Source organism: Euprymna scolopes, chromosome 30 (genome assembly GCF_053919585.1).
Source record: "Euprymna scolopes isolate OS-2025 chromosome 30, ASM5391958v1, whole genome shotgun sequence".
NCBI lineage: Eukaryota > Metazoa > Mollusca > Cephalopoda > Sepiida > Sepiolidae > Euprymna > Euprymna scolopes.
The window spans coordinates 65,259,497-65,280,010 of record NC_136511.1 but is presented as its reverse complement, the minus strand read 5'-3'; the positions used below and the strand labels follow the sequence as shown (position 1 = coordinate 65,280,010).

The 20,514-nt window shown below is 33.6% G+C and overlaps 1 protein-coding gene across 1 annotated transcript in view; it reads left to right on the top strand.

Annotated features, from left to right (window-relative positions):
* LOC145254833 (neuronal cell adhesion molecule-like) overlaps positions 1–20,514 on the top strand; it is an 898,760-nt gene that overhangs the window by 815,976 nt on the left and 62,270 nt on the right. Inside the window, exon 24 of the mRNA XM_080113668.1 lies at positions 12,288–12,342. Within this exon, the coding sequence (XP_079969794.1) occupies positions 12,288–12,342 (55 nt within the window). The remainder of the gene's footprint in view (positions 1–12,287; positions 12,343–20,514) is intronic.

The window sequence follows — 20,514 nt, the reverse complement described above, 5'->3', positions numbered from 1 at the left end:
ATACATTTATACAGTTGAGTGCATATACACGCACTCGATCTCCTTTAAGGACCCTTAAGTTGTGTATCTACCTTAGTAGTTCTCAACTCTGTCTTTGTGTGTCCATGCATATATGTGCGTTAAAAGTTCACCATACCTTTTTTTGTTATCTTAGTCTATGATGTGGTTCTTCCCGTCACTAGTCAATGAGCTGTAAAGAGCATCTAAGACAAAAACATGATGCCAATTTTCTGGCAATGATCTCTTTATTTTGTTTGTGAGTTAACCTGGGAACCCCTCGCATTGTTGACTCAAGCTTTCTTGACCCTAATTGAATGTTCCTTCTCTCTCTCAGCTACAAATACCCATGTGTGTTTCTATTTATATGGGTGTATGTGTGGGGAGTGGTAACTCCTGTCAACCGGCCTGCACCTAAAACGCACTGACTCACTTTCTAGCATGCAGGTGCACGCTCTGTCAATGGAAGTCACTGAGTCTGATATGCTACTGGTAACCCTTTGACTTTTCTGCACCTGCCCGACACAAGTAAGTTGGGTTCAAATCAGTACCGTATTAACCGCATTACTGACACTCAACAATGACTTTAATTCAGTCATGGCTGACAGAACGAGAGCATGTTAACCCCACGGATTAAATAAAGGATATCATTCAAAATTCCGTGCAGATTCCTGAGTTTGACAGAAATATTCCGAAAGTTTGACAAGATACACCTGAAGAAGGTTGGAGGTTATATTGACCAAAATATGAAAATTCAGAAAGACAATCAAGCAAAACGTTATGAAAAGTAATAATAAAATAATAATATATATATAATAATAATATGAAAAGTAATAATAAAAAGTAATAACTATAATGAGAATACTAGTCCAAAGAATCCAAATTATTAATCATGATCTAAAAAATTTTGAACGCATATAAAAATATTAACTGTTTTTTTTTTCTTGTTTTTAATTTAAAGCCTTTCTTATAACATCCATGCACAATGCTTTTGCTTATGTATTAAAAAAAAAAAACATGGAGCCAGAAATCTGTTATACCGAAGCATTAATTTATTAAAACTCGCTTTTTTAACATAATTATGCAAATTAAGTTTACTTGCAGGACCTCGTGAAAACATCTACAGTTGCCTATCTACCAACTTTCTAAATATTGTCTAATATGTATATATTTATTTTAAAATTGAAAAAAAAATTGATTTGGGAATTTTAAGTAAGATGACCCCTGGAGTAAATGTGGTATTATGGTGATTGGTTGGTTGGTTGTTTTTGTTTTACGACATATCAACCCTTTTCAGGTTATTTAATGCCGAATCCAGTGATTTTGAAGAACAATTTTTTAATAGAGTATATTTGTTTTTTTTTTGTTTTTTAAGTCGGTTTCTATTTAACCCATAGTTGGGACCCTAATAGGTACTACCACTCCGGGTTAGAGTGGACCTGGGAACAATGGCAATTAAAGGGTGGCTCCACACTCCCCAAAGCCCACAAGCTGGGGCCTCACCATCGGATATAGTTTAAGGTCATATCCACGACCTATGGTGATTGGTGATTCTAGTATAGCTAAATATTTTTCTTTAAATAAATAAATGAACATTCTAATTTCTTAATTTATTTAATTGTTGGCAAAATTTTAATTTTTATTAAAAAGAAAAAAAAAATATGTAAGAGAGTACATATGAGCGCATGGGAAAATAGCAGCAGCAGCCGAAGGATGGATGGCAAGCAATTGTATTAGCAGCAGGAGCAGCGTTTGAATGTGTATGCAAATTAGAAAGTGTATGGGAGCTGGTACATAAAGAAAGAGAAAAAAAGGACACCACGTGGTCAGAGAGAAAAAAGTCGGCGCCAAAGAGAATAGACATGTTAAGTTAAAGACGAGGAATGGCTGGCTAATGCCAGCTGAGATCAGAGAAGAAAAGTGTATGTCGGGCCAGATGGATGATGGCAAGGGACTTTTAAGCTGATATCAATATGGGAACAAAGAAAAACGGTAATAAACCACTTGTATTAAAGAAGAAAGAAAAGCAGTCAGATTTATTTATTTTTGTTTGTTTGTTCTTTTTCAAAGGTGCCGGACAGCGTGGGGGGGTCCGAGAGAGGTTTGAGCTGTAATGAACACGTTTCGAGTGTAACGGCCATGTTACAAATATATTCTCTTTTTTGTAATAAAAATAATTGTCAGCTAAAAATCCTTTAAATAATAAAAACGAATATAACTTTTTTTTTTTTTTTTTTAATAAAAATCACATGACAAGGCATGAAGCCACTTGATGTATGGAGCTAACAGGCATGAAAGATGATTATTACAAAAACAGGAGATGCCTATTGAATTTAGTCTTGAAAAGACCATGGTTATAGGTAGGGGGAAAACAGCGAGCAGGAAGAGAGTTTCACAAGTCTGCAGTTCTTGAAAAGAAGCTACTGGAGTGAGAAGCTGTATTACAATGAAGTAATTGATGGAGACCACTAGACCAAGTCAAACGGGCTGGAACAAAGGAAGCAGGGAATAGATTAGACAATTCTGAAGAACGTATGTGGTAATAGTATTTGTTAAAAAAAAAAAATGAGACTAGCAACATCACATCTGTGAAAGAGAGGTTACAGAGAAGAAGAAATGCCGGAGCCAATGAAATTACAGATACGTTTCTGTATCTTATCAAGTACTTTCAAATAGGGCAGAGATATGGTTTTAATTTTAATGGAAAATGACAGAATTCTATTTATTGCATCTTATTCGATTTTGGAACAATTCATTTTTAAATGAGTAAAACTTTAATGTTTGCCACCAACGACACCAGATATTTCCCGATTATCCATTTGCATTTCATTTTTGGTGATTGGACGATCCATTTTCTTTTTTTTTTTTTTATAATCATGTACACACAAATGAAATATTATTAATCAAACCAGCTGGGCCTGTGGAAAGTCCACGGTTGCTTATTAACCAAATTCTTTATTTTTCACCATAAAAATACTTGTCAGCTAAACATTCTTTAAATAAAACAAATTTCGCTTTTATGACAATATGACGACAGAATTCTAGTTATGTTACCTTATTTTGATTTTGGAACAATTCATTTCGAAATAGATAAAATGTAAATTTTTAGCAGCTAACAACACCAAATATTTTTCAATTACTTCGACGATTGAGCAACCTCTTTTTTTTTTTTTTTTTAATAATTGTGGAAGATGATAACGTATATACAAATGAAGGTACGAGCATGTTATTATACAAATTCTTCTAAACTCGACTGAGCTCCAATCTCTGGTTCCTCCTTGTGCGACATTCACAGCAAGAACTCGTCTTCCTACCACAACAGAAAAAAAGACTTCCGTTTTTCTCATGTGCCTAGCATCAGGCGGAATTTCCATGAAGAAAGTGCTTGCCAAGGACTTCCTACCTTTGCAACACATTACCGTGGAACTGCTTTTCTTCAAATTACAACATGGTCATCTTCAAATCCAATTTCAACAGATTCTTGTCCTATGCTACCCCTTCAGTAATCAAACAAAATTCATACTACTTATCAATGTAGTACTTCCATAAGTTTCCTCATCTTTCGGCTGACAATCAGTCAGTCTCATTAACCTGACCTTTAAGTGCTTCTTGGCTTTGATAAGTTGTGAACCAATAGTTAAAAAAAGGTTAAGCAAGAATAAAAGGAGTTATCCAAAAGAAACATTACATTTTAAGGAAATAATCATTTCTTTAAAATGTTTTCAAATTTTGATTTATTTCAGATACTTGGAGGTTTGTGTTGGCCCAATACAACGGCCCAAGGAAACTAAATTGTGAATCCTGTTTTTTTTGTTTTTTTATTTGTTTGTTTTTTTTTGGGGGGGGGGTTTACTTTTAATTAATTTTTTTTTTTTTTTTTTACTGTAAAAAATGTGAAATTCCTTTCCTTCTCTCCGATATACAAGTGGAAGAATACATGAACAAAACCACAAACAGATTTAAAAATCGCATGTGTGTTCTGTCCCTGGTCTAGTGAGACCTGCTGGTCTGCCTCTCTGGCAACTTGTGTCAACTGCATAACAGTATATATATATATATATATATATATATATATATATATATATATATATATATATATATATACACACACTAGGTTAAAGGTATTCAAGAGTGATAACTAACGAATTTAACAAGGTTAATTAAAAGTGCTCAATAAAAGAGCAAGATATATTTTTATTAATATAAACAAATTTACATGGTCGCGACACTGGACATGCTAAGGTTTCAGATAAATGGTCGGTTAAAACCAGAAGTTCTCATCAGGCGACTTAATAAATGGTTGCTTTCCACAGAAGAAACTAGTCCTAAAATATATATATATATACACATTCCAAATTCTTTGGGGGGGGGGGTATCATAAAAAACAACCCTCAAATATATTTATACTGTTATTTTTTTAGCAATATAAAGTTGTTGTTTTTTGTTTTGTTTTTTGAGTTTGCTACCTTAGCCATTTGAGAAGGAGTTAGTTTATTGTTAATCTCCTGTGGTATCCCTACCAAGGAATGCTGACGAGCCTATCCGAGCAATTTTTGATTGGTCAGAGTGATTTTCATCTGGGGCGTTGGTTTCAAATCCCACTTTCCTGACCGTGTGTCACATCCTTGCATTGTGAAAAGGAGATAAATACAATTCAGTGGATTCTTAGAATAATTTACATTAGCGTTATTTTTAATCTAATTTGGCAATTTGTTTTCAAAAATATATTCCTTTATTAGAAAAAAATCTATATTTAATTGAATGGTAAGTTTAGTTTTCAAAATCTGTCTTTCCAGTAAATGCCCTGTATATGAAGAAATATTAAAAAAGTTCGATATGCAGAAAAGTCATTAATTATTTTGAAGGTCTCCATTAAGTAAGCGTTCATTTTTCGCTTTGTTTCGTAAATAGCTTAACAGAATTTTCATCTTTAAATTTAATTAAATTTTGATTTAATTAAAATTCTGACCGTATTTGTCTAATTATTTATGCCAGCTTTTCATAATTGTAAAATAGTAATAGAAGCTTCCTTAAATAAATATATTTTTTGTTTAAATGAGGATAGATTACAAACAATATGATGCTTAGATGCAACGGCACAGTTTTATCAAATCAGTCTGTCACGTTTTTGTTTGAAGTAGCTTTTTGAGATATCACTTTGAAATAGTATTTTTAAATATCCTTTAGAACTACCAACATTGAAATAATATTTCCAGATATCATTTTGTACAAAATCTCAAAATGATATCTCAAAATACTATTTCAAAATGATATCTCAAAATACTATTTCAAAATGATATCTCAAAATACTATTTCAAAATGATATCTCAAAACGCTATTTCAAAGTGAAGACTCTAAACGCTATTTGAAAATGTGAAGACTCTAAACGCTATTTGAAAATGTGGAGACTCTAAACGCTATTTGAAAATGTGGAGACTCTAAACGCTATTTGAAAATGTGGAGACTCTAAACGCTATTTGAAAATGTGGAGACTCTAAACGCTATTTGAAAATGTGAAGACTCTAAACGCTATTTGAAAATGTGAAGACTCTAAACGCTATTTGAAATGTGAATACTCTAAACGCTATTTGAAATGTGAATACTCTAAACGCTATTTGAAATGTGAATACTCTAAACGCTATTTGAAATGTGAATACTCTAAACGCTATTTGAAATGTGAATACTCTAAACGCTATTTGAAATGTGAATACTCTAAACGCTATTTGAAATGTGAATACTCTAAACGCTATTTGAAATGTGAATACTCTAAACGCTATTTGAAATGTGAATACTCTAAACGCTATTTGAAATGTGAATACTCTAAACGCTATTTGAAATGTGAATACTCTAAACGCTATTTGAAATGTGAATACTCTAAACGCTATTTGAAATGTGAATACTCTAAACGCTATTTCAAAAGTGCAATCTGAAAACGCTATTTCAAAAGTGCAATCTGAAAACGCTATTTCAAATGTGCAATCTGAAAACGCTATTTCAAATGTGCAATCTGAAAACGCTATTTCAAATGTGCAATCTGAAAACGCTATTTCAAATGTGCAATCTGAAAACGCTATTTGAAAGTAATATATTAAGATATCATTTTTTCAAATATCAAATTGAAATATCATATTGAAATCATAATTATGAAGATAATAATTTGACATATCAGCTCAGCATCAATTGCATGGTCTAGTTTTCACAAGTAGCAAAAATTAATTTTTTGGTGGCGGAGGCTACAATGATACTCGTTTTCTTCTACTGAACTTACTAATGGGAATTCTTAGCTTGACCAAATTAAAACACAACTTTAAATGAACACAAATAGACTACCTGTTTCTGAATGTCACCAAAAACTAAATGCCTGTCAGACCTCAGAAAATCAAACCGATCACGAGACCCCCAGAGGACCAACTGGCTCCATCTGCCCCTTTGCTAGAATATATAAAGATATCTGTGGAACTACCCCAGAAATATTATTCGAGATAATGGCCAGCCTTATCTTTGAGTATAAAATACCTAGAGGTCTTGTATCTTGCCGGCCATTATTTTTGTAAAAACTCAAGTAGATCATAACCACAGCAGATAACCTCGTATCTGAAGGAACATTATTTTCTCAAGTGGAACCATTTGAATTCTGGATGGTCAAACTCTAGATTAGACATATTTTCAATTTCTTTTCTCTGTACTAGATATTTCTCACTCGCGGCGACTCTATTCTTTACATGCGTTGCAACTATGCAACACATTAAACATGCAACCATTTTGTGCATGTTTACAAAGAACACATCTTATAAACGTGACCATGCATGTGCCAGTAACTGAAAGTATGTTACTACTTACGTCTGAATTCCTCTGTTTTCATTTACCTCTTTTTTCTGATGATTTTTTTTTTTAATTTTTATTCAAGGAATGCCATCTATGCTATTGATGAAATTTATATTTTTATAACATTTAAGTCCAATTTATATAACAAGATTAATAATCCACACAGTCAGTATGATGACTTTAACTCAGCAACCTGATTTTAAAAACTTATTTTAAATGTTTGTTTTGTTTTTGCTTTTATTAAAATTATTATTTTTTACTTTGGACCACTCTAACCAAGACGTGTTGCCTCTGAAGCACAAGAAGCTACTGTGATAGGGGCAAAGATTTATAGGGGCAACTTGAGTAGGGAGTTAGGCAGAAAGATTTTTGGATACACATCCACATAAAAAAATTCATCAGATACTCCGCCATGCTCAAGTTTGAAATTGGATTTTCTTGGTCTGCCAAGTTTTAGTTTGAAATATTTATTTTACTTTATTTTTTTATTTTTTTTTTTTTACCATTCTCAAGGTTGAAATAACATTGTCATTGGTCTTACGAGTTTAAGTTTCAAATAGCATTGTCTTTAGTGTGTCAAACTTCAGTTTTATTTTAAATTTCAAATTTCATTATTTTTGGTCTGCCATTCTCAAGTTTTTAATAGCAGTGTCTATGATCTGTCAAACTTTTGGAGAACTCTCTTTAAGCTTCTTTCTTAGAACTGCACGCCTGTGGAACTCTGTTCCGTCTGCCTGCTTCCCTCCTGACTACAACTTGGATGTCTTCAAGTCCAATGTAAACAAATTCCTGATGAACCGCCCCCTTAAGTAGACACTTTATTAAATATCCACACTAATTTACAATAACCTTTATCCCTGAGTGGCTTCCAGGTCTTGATAAGTGGTGACCACCTTGTAAAAAAAAAAAAAAAAAAAAAAAAGATGTATGTGATTCTTAAATAGCTAGAGGATTACATTGAGAGTTGGATTCTTTCTGGAGCGATAGAATGATCTAAGCATTTTTCCAGTAATTTTCCCAGCAAATTGGATATTAGCCTGGTCTCTTTCACCAACCTAATAATCAAGAATATTCTCCCTAGATGTAGATTTGCATCTTATTGAATCTGATTATTAGCCAACCACCAATCAATATCACTCCTCTGTATATTAGCATCACGACTGTCATGTAAATTGTGAAAGCGTCACTTAAACTGGTAAAATCTCCTCCCTAGTCACCCAATTAATCAGGAGGACATAACTCTGCTGGGAATTGTGCTAATTGTCAGATATAGTCACTTTTTGAGAAGCATCTCAGCTAATCCTTTTGTTTCTCTCTTATAAGCAGAGTTTGACTCGGCGATTGCAGTACCCTATTCAAATGGATTGTGAAGAGCCCTGTGTAGGTTGGAATAGAGATAATAACTGAAAATTAAGATTTGGAGAGAAAAAATAAATAAATAAATCAGCGCAGGGCCTATGAAAGCATGTGGGCCCCCTGCAGCTGCATAGGTTGCAGTAACCTTAGGTCGGCCCTGCTTATAAGAAAAAGGATTGATAACAAAATTTAACTTCTTGAGGTCTTTTATAACTTGTCACGAAAACAAGAAATCTAAAACTGGACGTTTGGTTCAAAACTTATATCGATGCAGATAAGAACTGGAATGCAAAACGTGATGAACGCCATTTTCAAAATTATTACATCATCACTTAGAAAACTGTTGCATTTTATCTTTTTTTTTTTTTTCATCTTAATATGGCATCCACCCCAGTCGAGTCGAACCAGCTTCCTCCAAAAGAGGAAATGTCAAGTGAATATTAAATTCGCAGGCGGTCCCCAGTCACCTGTAATGTTTGGTGTATTTTTGGTCAGGAGGACAGTATCTTCAGACAGCCTGATCTAGTAGCATCAGATGGTTTAATAGGTATTACCACTTCAGGCCAAAATGGACCAAGGAACAATGGAATTATGGGGCAACCCCATATACTCCACCTCCCCAACATGGGGCCTCACCACCGAATATCTTTTCAAATAAAATGATTTGGTGTTACAGTAATGAAAGTGGTCCTGTATATAACATACAGGATCACTTTCATCACTGTAACACCAAATCATTTTATTTATTAAAGTAATGTGGTATTGGCATAAATACTTAAAAAGAATTTTTGTGGAAATGGCTTCAAAGCATGAAACCACTTCAGAAGGCACCGAACGAGTCCGACTCTTATATTGTACCCTTTGTAAATAAACCTTTGGATTTACCCTAAGTGAATGTCCTGTGTTATGATTATGAGGCCAAAAAAATTAGCCAATGATATGTTGTATGGATAGATTTCAGTCCAGAAAAATAGCAATTTTTCCCTCCTTGCCAGAAGCATCGTTCATGGAATGTGAGAACTAAAGGACAAAAATAGGGAAAGTGATAGTTATGAGGATGCCGAAAGTGAACTGAAAGTCAACTTCCTATTCTCAAACTAAAATAATCTTTTACGGTCAAATTTTAGATTCATTTTGTAAAGTCTCATTTCTCAATTAAAAAAATGGATTCATCCTGCTTTGCATTCAACCGCTTTATACCATTATCTGTCTCTTGGGATGTCAAAGTAATTTAGCAAACAGTTTTCTCTAGCCCTTCTGATTTTATGCCTTTTTGTCAGTGTCAGACGTATCTACTCTCAGATATTATCCCTCCCACCCACTACCAATTTTTTTGTCTATTCCCTCTTCTTGGTCCCTGTACAACTCATTTCAAGATTGTCTTTGTGAAACTTCATGATCATGTAACATGGCTGCACCACTTTCTTTTCCTCTTTTCTAAATAGTCAATAGATTTTCATATGACCCAACTGCTTGTCAGGGTCTGTTCTTCACTCCCTCATTTGAAATGATATATGAGATGGTGTTTTTTGAATACATGTCATCTCTGTGGCCTGTATCCATCTCGTTAGGTCAACAGTTAGCGTTCACAACTTACATGCATACAAAAATTTGGATATTATCGTGTAACGTATCAAGCCACGTTCTGTGTGTGTGTGTGTGTGTGTGTGTGTGTGTGTGTGTGTGTGCGCCCCACCCCGTCAGAATTTTTATTAAACTGCTATAATGGAATGGCCTAACACCCCTCCAGACAATAAGATAGATATTGTGTGTATTATTATTCATCAGACTACTGTTCTCATCTTGAGTGTGATTTTCACAATGTTTCGGTTGATGTAACCTCCAACCTTCTTCAGACGTATCTTGTCAAACTCTGGAATGTTTCTGTCGAAATCGGAAATTTGGACAGAATTTCAAGCGGAACCCTTCATTTACTTCACAGGAGTAGCATGCTCTTATTCCGTCAGCACGCTACCCCCGTGAAGTAAATAAAGAGTTCCGCTCAAAATTCCATCCAAATTCCCGACTTCGACAGAAACATTTCCTAGTTCGACAAGATACGTCTGAAGAAGGTCGGAGGTTACATAAACCAAAACGTTGTAAAAATCACACTCAAGATGAGAACAGTAGTCCGATGAATAATAATACAAATAACCAATCCTCATCTCAAAAATTCACACACGTCATAAGATAGACATTGTAGATATACTCCTCCAGAATTAGAGAGTTCAGAAGGCACTGAACAAGTCAAACTCCTGTATTGTACCCTTTGTAAATAAACCTTTGGATTTACCCTAAGTGAATGTCCTGTGTTATGATTATCTAAAGAAAGATATATCATAAACATGAGAAATACAATTTTAGAAATGGAAAACATTGCATTAGCACTAAATCATAAATTCTCAACCAATAAAATAGATTCCATGAGATCCCAGAGAATTTATTTCTACTTCAGCTAAGGCAGCTCCTGAGCAGATAGTATTTATGTCCAGCAATCAACAGCTGATGAGGTTCAAGCGAACTCACTGGCTGGCCAAACAAGACTGACAACTGAGGTCTACATATATTTCAAGCAAAAATAAATGTGCAGCGGTTTGTTTGTTTGTTTGTTTGTTTTTGTTGTTTGTTTGTTTTTGTTGTTTGTTTGTTTGTTTTTGTTGAAGTTAATCAGGATAGTAGTCCGTCGGCTCTTTTTTGTCAGAATACAATTCGGTTAGTCTCAGAGAGAGTCAGGATTATAAGTCTGAGCTGAAAAGCATATTGTTGATTCAGTTGGCTTCATTAGAAGTTTGCTGTTGATAAAGCAAGTACAATTTTAGATAGTGGACAGACAGTTTTTATGTCTTGAGATTGACAGCTGATGAAGTTAAAGTGTACTCAAGGAGTGATCAAACAAAACGGACAAGTTTATACATTTCAAGTAGATAAATAATCTGAGGAGATTTGGTGTTGCAGCATACCTGATGAGCATCCTGCGGGCTCTGCTAGTTGGTTACACCGAGTCAAAATTTCAAGTCTGAGCTAATAAGCAGGCTATTATGTGTTTGATCACAATTGTCTTGATTACAAATACCAAATATTTTTACTAGTGTTGGGACAGTTAATCGAAATTTGGAATTGGAACTTTTAGAGGTATCGGAATCGGAAAAAATTGTGCCAATTTTCCGATGCCAAAAACGATTCTTTTGTCTTTATTTCATTTTGTTTAAAGAAAATCTTCCTCTACTGGTTGTAATTATAAAATCATAAATATTTATTGATTTTAATCTACCAGTAAAATTAAAATCTATAGATCATTCCCACAAGAGTATTTATATGCTTGAAAAAATATCAGCATGTTTAACTTGTGTTTTTACAGTAATTGGAGAAAAATGACAATTCTTCAGTTAAATATTTAGAGAGTTATAAAGAATTGGAATCGGGAATTTATTTTTAAGAATCGGTAATTTAATCGGAATTGGAGGTGGTGGAAAAATATTGGAATCGTCCTATCATTAATTTTTACCTTTTATTTTGGAGTGATCTCTGTGCCTTGATAAACGGAGACTCATTAGTACTAAAAAAAAAAAAATGAAGTCTGATCTAATGAATCGAGTGTCATTTGAACTTATAAAACATATTATTTGCTTTTAAGTTCAAAGTTATTTTATTTGAGAGGAAAATCCCTTTGTCACCGCACAGATCGAGGCTACATAATTCAGATATTTTAACCATTATATTTAACATTTAGCCTTAGAACTCAAAAAAAAAAAAATTTTTTTTAAGAAGCGAAGTCTTCTCTAATGAATCGAGTATCATTTTAACTTAAAAAAGTATTTTTACTTTTTAAACTCAAAGTTTTTATTTCATTTCGGACGAAAATCCCTTTGTTACAGCACATGATTCACACTACGGCCAGTGTGGAAATCAAGTAACCCGAATCCAAACAAAGCCCATTACTTGACGATCACAGCCTGTGCAATGATTGTACACACGACCACAAGTTCATAAACCAAAATTAGATACAAATTAATCCAAGTCCCTTAACAACAAACTACATTCAATGTGGTAAAAGAAAACATTTCAAATAAAAATGTCTAATAAGTATTTTTTTCCCCTTTATTTTTCAGTGATGTTCTATGCTTATGAAGACATTGGAGGCCTCCATCCAGATGACCCAGTCCGGTAAGTTTACAGTCATTATTCTCTCTCTCTCCCTCTCTCGTCTTTGAAATAAAACTTTAATGTTTAAAAAAACTAAAGTAGTTTGCTTGAAGCATTGTTTAATGTGTATATAAACGAAATTAAGGTTTATAGAAGGCAGAATAATGCAGAGATGTAACGGATAGACTCGCACTGAAGCAACTTAAGGTATAATGGTATACCGACCATGCAGTTCAAATTTATTGAATCAATACATGTGTATATATGTACAATCACACACACATACATATATATATATATATGTTGTGTCGTGGAATAACAGTGAAAATAAGAACAATCAAATCGAGGTTCGGTTAAGGAACAAGTGTATTAACAATAATGTACAAAGATAGGAAAGCGTGAATATCTGCTGGGCACTCGGCTACCAGTTGAAGTGCAGTCGCATCTCTCTCACCGGTGTTGGAATTACTAGCGCTATTTATAGTGCTAATCGGTGTAAATTCCTCTGTTCAAGGAAGGTCGTATAACATTATATATATATATATATATTTATATTACAATAATAATTTTTAATACCTACAGACACTAGTGTTTCATCCTTTTGGGAATCATCAGTGCAGGGTGACAGGATTACTACTGGTCGGGAGATTCGAACCCAGTCCCGAAGCCATCTCTGACTCCATTAGAAAGAAAAAAAAACACACACACACACAGCCAATCTCAACTGCGAGAAATATCATTGAAATTTTAACATTTATTTTTTTTAAATGTGATAACATCCGGCTATACTGATCTACTAATGATTATAGCACTGTGATCTTCGCATGCGAGCTTAGGTGACCGACTTTCTATTTCAATTTCAAAGTGCGCAACAATAAGAACTGATATATATTATTTAATTGGAATTCATTATTGAAAAATTAATAAATTAATAAATAAGAATCGAGTTTCTTAAATGGCTGACATAATTATTACAATAATAATTTTTTAATACCTACAGACAGTAGTGTTTCATCCTTTCGGGAATAATCAGTGCAGGGTGACACGATTACTACTGGTCTGGAGATTCGATATATATATATATATATATATATATATATATATATATATATAACGTTCTACATGTAATACTAGCCTGGGTGCCCGGTGTTGCCCGGATGTTTGGAGGTGTGTTGAGCAACAAAAAACAAAAGGTGGTAGTAGGCAGGCAGGCTCGAACCTGTGACGTGAAGGCGGAAATGAAAGTGAAAGAAAATCTGACGTCTTACCGCTACTCCATGACGTGACCGAAAGTTCAGAATGTTAAAATTAGGCAAAGTCAATCTAACCGATATGATGACTTGCAAAAATGGCTCACAAAAAATCGACCCCCTCCTTGTAGAAAACTACCCAGCTGAGGGTGAAGAAATTAATGTTTTTGCCGAATTTTTCGATATTTGTCATCTGAGGTGCCGAGCCTCAAAATGATACCAATCTCGTGAAAATCCAAAAGTGTTAGGTAAACATACATACATACGTACATTAAAACAGACAGGTGAGATTTATAGTATAGATGTCCTTATGTTCTTACTTGTGCCAGGGAATCAGGTGACATAGCCATGATGCAATATATTTCAGGAAGTCATCATTCGTCAAGCATGTGTTTTACTTTCAAAAGTGTGCGGTGGTTATTACTGTAGATCAAGCCACAGAAAGAACCACCATGCACGTTTGAAAATCACACACATGCCTGACGAAGGATGACTTCGTGAAATATATAGCATCACGGCTATGTCACCTGACTATCTCACCACCTGACACAAGTAAGATTGATTGGTCTTGTTTTACGGCATATCAACCCTTTTCAGGTTATTTAATGCCAAATCCAAAGATTTTGAAGAAAAATTTTTTAATACAATATATTTGTTGTTTTCAAGTTGGTTTCTATTAAACCCATAGTTGGGACCCTAACAGGTACTACCACTCCAGAAAGGGTGGTCCCACACTCCCCAAAGCCCGCAAGCTGGGACCTCACCACTGGATATAGTTTAAGGTCATATCCAGGACCGACACAAGTAAGAGCATAAGAACATATTACATATAGAATGTTATATATGCATGACTGTACACACACATTTATTGATTCAATAAAGTGAAACTGCATGGTTCCACTATTATACCTTGTTGCTTCAGTGTGAGTCTATCGGGTACATCTCTGCATTGTTCTGCCTTCTATAAACCTTAATTTCGTTTATATACACATTAAACAATGCTTCAAGTAAACTACTTTAACCTCATATTTCACTCTCACATTTATTTATGCATAGTTTCTACATTCTGCATAATTGCATCGATAAAAATGTCATAACACACAAAAATATATATATATATATATATATATATATATATATATATGGCATAATTGCATAGATAAAAATGTCATAACACACAAAAATATATATATATATATATATGGCAAGATGACTAGAAACAATCCCGGGATAAGCAAATAAAAACTGTTATTTGAATTTTCTGGCATCTATAGTATAGGGGTGGGACTTTGCTGCTTATTAAATTAGACGGGGGTATATATGTCGGGTGGGGGGACAAGTGTTTGGAGTTCATCAGAGCACATAACTTTAAAATACTTGTAAAACAAGCATAATCATGCAACATTGCAGTGATGTGACAGAGGTTAGAGTTTGGTTGATAGTGCAGGTATATTTAGATTTTATGTAATAAACGTTGTATAGGCAGACTTTTCTTGAAATATTATAATACAAATTTTTATATGTTATATATGCTTTCAAAGTGGAGCTTCTTTTCTTATGCTAATTAGTTTGTAGCAAATTGTATCAAATTGTCTCCAAGCTTTAATTTGTGCTTTTTCAATGTTTCATTTTATCAATAATACATGAGCGATGTTGACTTCCGGATATGGTAATCACAAAATCGTTTATGCTGATAATCTATTTTCACGTTTGTGTGGATTATTTCCGGAAGTCTTCTCACTTTCATTTTTTATTCGTTTTTTTTTTTTTTTTTTTTTTTTCCAAAGTAATGCCATTTGTTTTATTTTACTTATTTATTTTATTTTTTTTTTTTACCAAATTATGTGTTTCTAATATTATTACAAAAGTTAACTGTAATTATGACTGCATTGGTTGGTCATTAAATTATTACTTGAATTAAATTGTTTTAAAAATATAACTACTTTTGATATTGATTAAATATTTCTTTGTATAAAATTATTGGATGTAAAACGCTTTTGAATCTTTCAATATTTTAATAAAGATGAGCAATTACTAAGAATTTTGAAGCAGATTTAAATGACTTTCAAAATTTTTTTTTTTTTTTTTTTTCAATTATTAGCAAATTTGATTAAAATGTATCATTTTGATTCATCGGACTATTGTTATCATCTTTAGAGTCATTTTCACAACGTTTCGGTCGATATAATCTCCGACCTTCTTCAGGTGTATTTCATCGAACTCGAGAAATGTTTCGGGAATTTGGACGAAATTTCGAACCGAACCCTTTATTTACTTCACAGGGGTAGCATGCTCTTGTTCCATTAGCCATGACTAAATAGAAGTCCTGAGTAATTTACAATTGTATTTTTAAGTCGCCCACACTGAGAATTGAACCTTCAACCTTCAGGAGAAGGTCACTCTTACAATTGATTTTTCCCAGTACTCTAACCACTGCGCCACGGGTCCTTTTGATTTTATGTCTTCTTTAAGTTTAAAATAACATTGTCTTTAGTCTGCCAAACTTCAGTTTTATATTAAACTTCAAATTTCGTTATTTTTGGTCTGCCATTCTCAAGTTTTAAATAGCAGTGTTTATGGTCTGTTAAACTTTTGGAGAACTCTCTTAAGACGTATATGATTCTTACATAGCTAGAGGATTACATTGAGAGTTGGATTCTTTCTGGAGCGATAGAATGATCTAAGCATTTTTCCTGTAACTTTCCTAACAAAGCAAGATGAGAACAGTAGTCTGATGAATCTTAATAATACGAATAACCAATCTTAATCTAAAAAATTTAGAAACGTTGATTTAAACGGATAATTCGGTTTCAAAGAAACCAAAATGAATTCTGGAGGAGAGAAGAGTTTCACTTGGAACTAAATTTTATTCAATACTTTATCTGTCACAATACGGGTCTTTGTAAAGTCCAATCCCTAGTGCAGGCCATACTAAGAATAGAATTACAAAATTACTACGGTCATGGTTGACAGGATGAGATCATGCTACCCCCATGGATTAAATAAAGGCTTCCGTTTGAAGTTTCATACTAAATGGAAATTCCATTAACAAAGTTTCTTTCATAGAACCACCTGCCTATGAAACTCTGTACTACAGGGCTGCTTCCAAGTTGACTACAATATGGTAGCTTTCAAGTTCAATGTAGACAAGTTCTTCAATAATCAAATTCTACCCAACTGCCACCAGTACTGATCATTAGTGTTATGTCACTAATCACCTGACACTCTTTAGCGCTTATCATCGACTGGACTTTGAGCCTTGATAAGCGATGATTCTCTGCTAAAAATAATAATAATAAAAAAAAAAGACAGAGTTCCGAGTTTGACAAGATACACCAAGATGAGAATAGTAGTTCAAGTAATACAAAAAGAAAAAATTATCAATCCTTATCTCAAAAATTAAAAAAAAAATGAAGATGCTATTTCAAACATAAGTGTGATAGATGAACAAAAATGCAATTTTCAAAATTAAGAATAAAAAGAGAACGGAAATGTTATTTCTGACTTAAGCATGACAGATCAACAAAAATGTTATTTTAAAGTTGAAGATCAAAAAGCCAAAGGAAAATCGTATTTTAAACAAAAGCTTGACAAGCAATTCACTAAAATGAATGAGATTATTAAAATTTCAAATCATAATGGATTATCTTAAACTTCGGAAAAGATTGATTTGTTTCCGGTGGTAAAAATGTCAAATATTACAAGGCAGAAGATTTTTCCGAGAAAAAAAAAAAAAGAGAGAGAGAGAAATTCATAAAATTTTCAAAAAGTACACACAAGATACTATGGCGTTAAAATGTAATAAAAAAAAAATTAAAAATAAAATGAAAGCCATGGATTAAATAAATCGAATTTTTCTTTTTTTTTTTCTTTTTTTTTTTCTTTTTTTTTCTTTTTTTTTCTTTTCTTTTTGTTTTTCTTTTTTTTCTTTTTTTTTCTTTTTTTTCTTTTTTTTTCTTTTTTTTCCTTTTTTTTTATACATGCCCATTTGAAGAAAATCTATTTCGTAAATATTGATTGTGCGTTTGTCGAATACAGAAGTAAATATAAAGCCGTGTGGAATTGCAGTGTTAGTTGGGTTTTTTTAACTCGCAATTTAGTCAAATAGTTATTCCATTTAAAATGTTTCGTGTGTTTTGTTTTTTGAGTTTGTTTTTTTTTTTTTTTTAGTTTTTTTTTTTAGCTTTTTGTTGTTTTTTTTCATTGAATGTCAAATTTTCAGAATTTATCTATTCATGCCATAACTCAGTTTATATATTGTTTCCATTGATTTGATTTTAAAACATGTCTGCAAGGATCCCTGGCACAACGGATAATATAGATTAGAGATTGAAGATTCAATACTCAGTGCAGGCGATACTAAGAATACAATGTGAATTGCTTAAGACATCTACCTGGTCATGGCTTACAAAACGAGAGTATGCTACCTCTGTTTATTAAATAAAGGGTTCTGTTCGGAATTCAGTGCAGATTCCCGAGTTCAATAGAAAGATTCCCGGGTTGGGCAGAATGCACCTGAAGAAAGTTGGAAGTTACATCGGTTGAAACGTTGTAAAAATAACACTCAAAATGAGAACAGTAGTCCAAATAATCCAACTTACCCACTTATATATTTAAAAATATAAATAGTATTGATATAAATTAAGAATGCCCTTTATATATAAGTAAAGATAAGTAGTGACAATCTATATCTATATATATATATAAAAGCGAAAATGTATGTATGTATGTTTGTGTGTCTGCTAAAAACTTTCGACAGACACAACAAAAATTCACAAACTTGGTCTCATATGAAAGCCCCACCTTCCGGACGACAAATATCGAAAAATTGGCCCAAAGTGACCATCAGAAGTGCGTCAACTGATCGATTTTCTGCAGGGGGGGGGCAAAAAAGTGACATTTTAATGTTAAACATTACATATTTTTAAATCGATTTATAACTGCCCCAAAAATACGGCCGCAAACTCTTCTACATAAAGTATACACGTGGCCATTTATTTTGGGTCAACTTGTATTTAAAACCCGCTGAGTCATGTCACATGATCTTGACGCCAGCAACCTCTAATGGGCGTCTGAATTTACAATTTAAAAATGTTGTTATCGGTAAAAAAAAAATTTGATTAAAGCTAAACTATGAACTTCTACGCTATGGCAACATTACCAAAGTTATTACCACATTCAAAATAGGTAGATACGATAGTTAAACGAAAAATAAAGTAAAAAAAAAAACACGCTTACAAAAAATATTAACGATCAAAGTTTTTTTTTTTTAAATAAAAACAGCCAGACGCCATTTTCCAGTCTTTAGAGTAAGGCAGACGAAGTGAGAGAGAGAGAGAGATTCGACAGGAGGGAGGGTCAACAACGCATGCGTCAGATGACGTCATGACCTGATTTACTTTAAATAGTTGATAAACCGAACAAACTTTATATACGCCGCTTTAGCGCAGGTAGTTAAGGCCTTGGTTCATTATCTAAACGTTTTGGGTTCGAATCGTGGTGTGAGATGTTTTTGGTTTTTCTTTTCGATTTTTTAAATTTAAATATTGAACCCTGTATTATTTAAGCCATTTTTCACTTAAAGTTCGTTCGTTTGCCTTACGTTATTTTTTTTGTGTTTTACCCCCCCCCCCGCTTAATTAAAACGTTGTTTTCTTTTCTTACTTCACTTATAACAATGCTTACATTGTCATCATCGTTGTCGTAACGCTTGACGACTTTCAAACATCTTTCACTTCTGGCTGGCCGATTTTATTTTCAAACTTCGCCTCAGGGGTTCGGCTTCGATCCTACTCCCCCCCCCCCGGCTTCTTTTTTATTTAACACCACTCACCCCTACAAACACCCGGGCAACGCCGGGTACCCCTCGCTAGTATATATATAAAAGCGAAAATGTATGTGTGTATGTGTGTTCGCTTTTTCTGTATGTCTACAAAAGGCTTTTTTCAGAGGAGTGGTCGGTTGCCTAACAACTTTTTAAAACTTTTTATATCACATGTAAATCGTAATATCTCAGAGTTAACAACGGAGCTCGCCTGTCTATTTAATTTGCTCGACTTCGGGAAGATAAATATTCAACAGTTTTCACTCGCCGCATGTGGGTTAGGCCTTTTCCTATAATAAAAGTGACGCTAACTGTCTAGGTATTTTTCCGGTCTCAATCGCCGGAAATGTCCGAAAGCACAATGTGAAAAAAAAAAAAAATCGTTCCCGCACTAAATGAAATGCTACCCCGCAGTCAAAAGTTGACCTCATTAAGTCATTAAAACGTGCACCTTCTAATTTAAGTAATTAAATAAATTCAAACGTGTTTCCGTTAGCATCTCGCGGTGGCCCAATGGGTAACATTGCACTCTTTTTTTTTTTTTCACACTTTAATTTCCAACTTTGCCTCAAGGGTTCGGGTTCGATCCTCATACTTACCTACCAAAACATTTTTTTTATTTTAAACCCCCCCCCGGAGTTTTGATGTACCCAAAACCACACACACCTCCAAACACCCGGGCAACTCTGGGTATCCCTCGCTAGTTTTTATATAAAAAACAAAAAAATTCAACCAGATACTTCCTTCAGCTGGTTACGTCGAAGTCATCACTAGGGCTAGGACAACAGCATATTCTTTTCATTGTTTTTACTCTCGAGTAGATATCCGATACAGTTAGACACAATTAATCAACCGAGAACCACATCACTCTACACAAAAAGCATAAAAGATATCAATGGATATATACCTGAGAATCAAAACAAGGGAAAGAATATGCTGTTGTCATAGCCTTAGTCACCACTTATAAACTTTTACAAAAGAGAATGGAAAACCGTACTCATAAAAACGTAGTAGGATTTATTTGTGCTCAAAAGTAATCAACCAACAATACACACGCACATTAAACTTCCTAATAAGTGGATATAACGAAGGACAGACTCTAGCAAATACTCCAAAAAA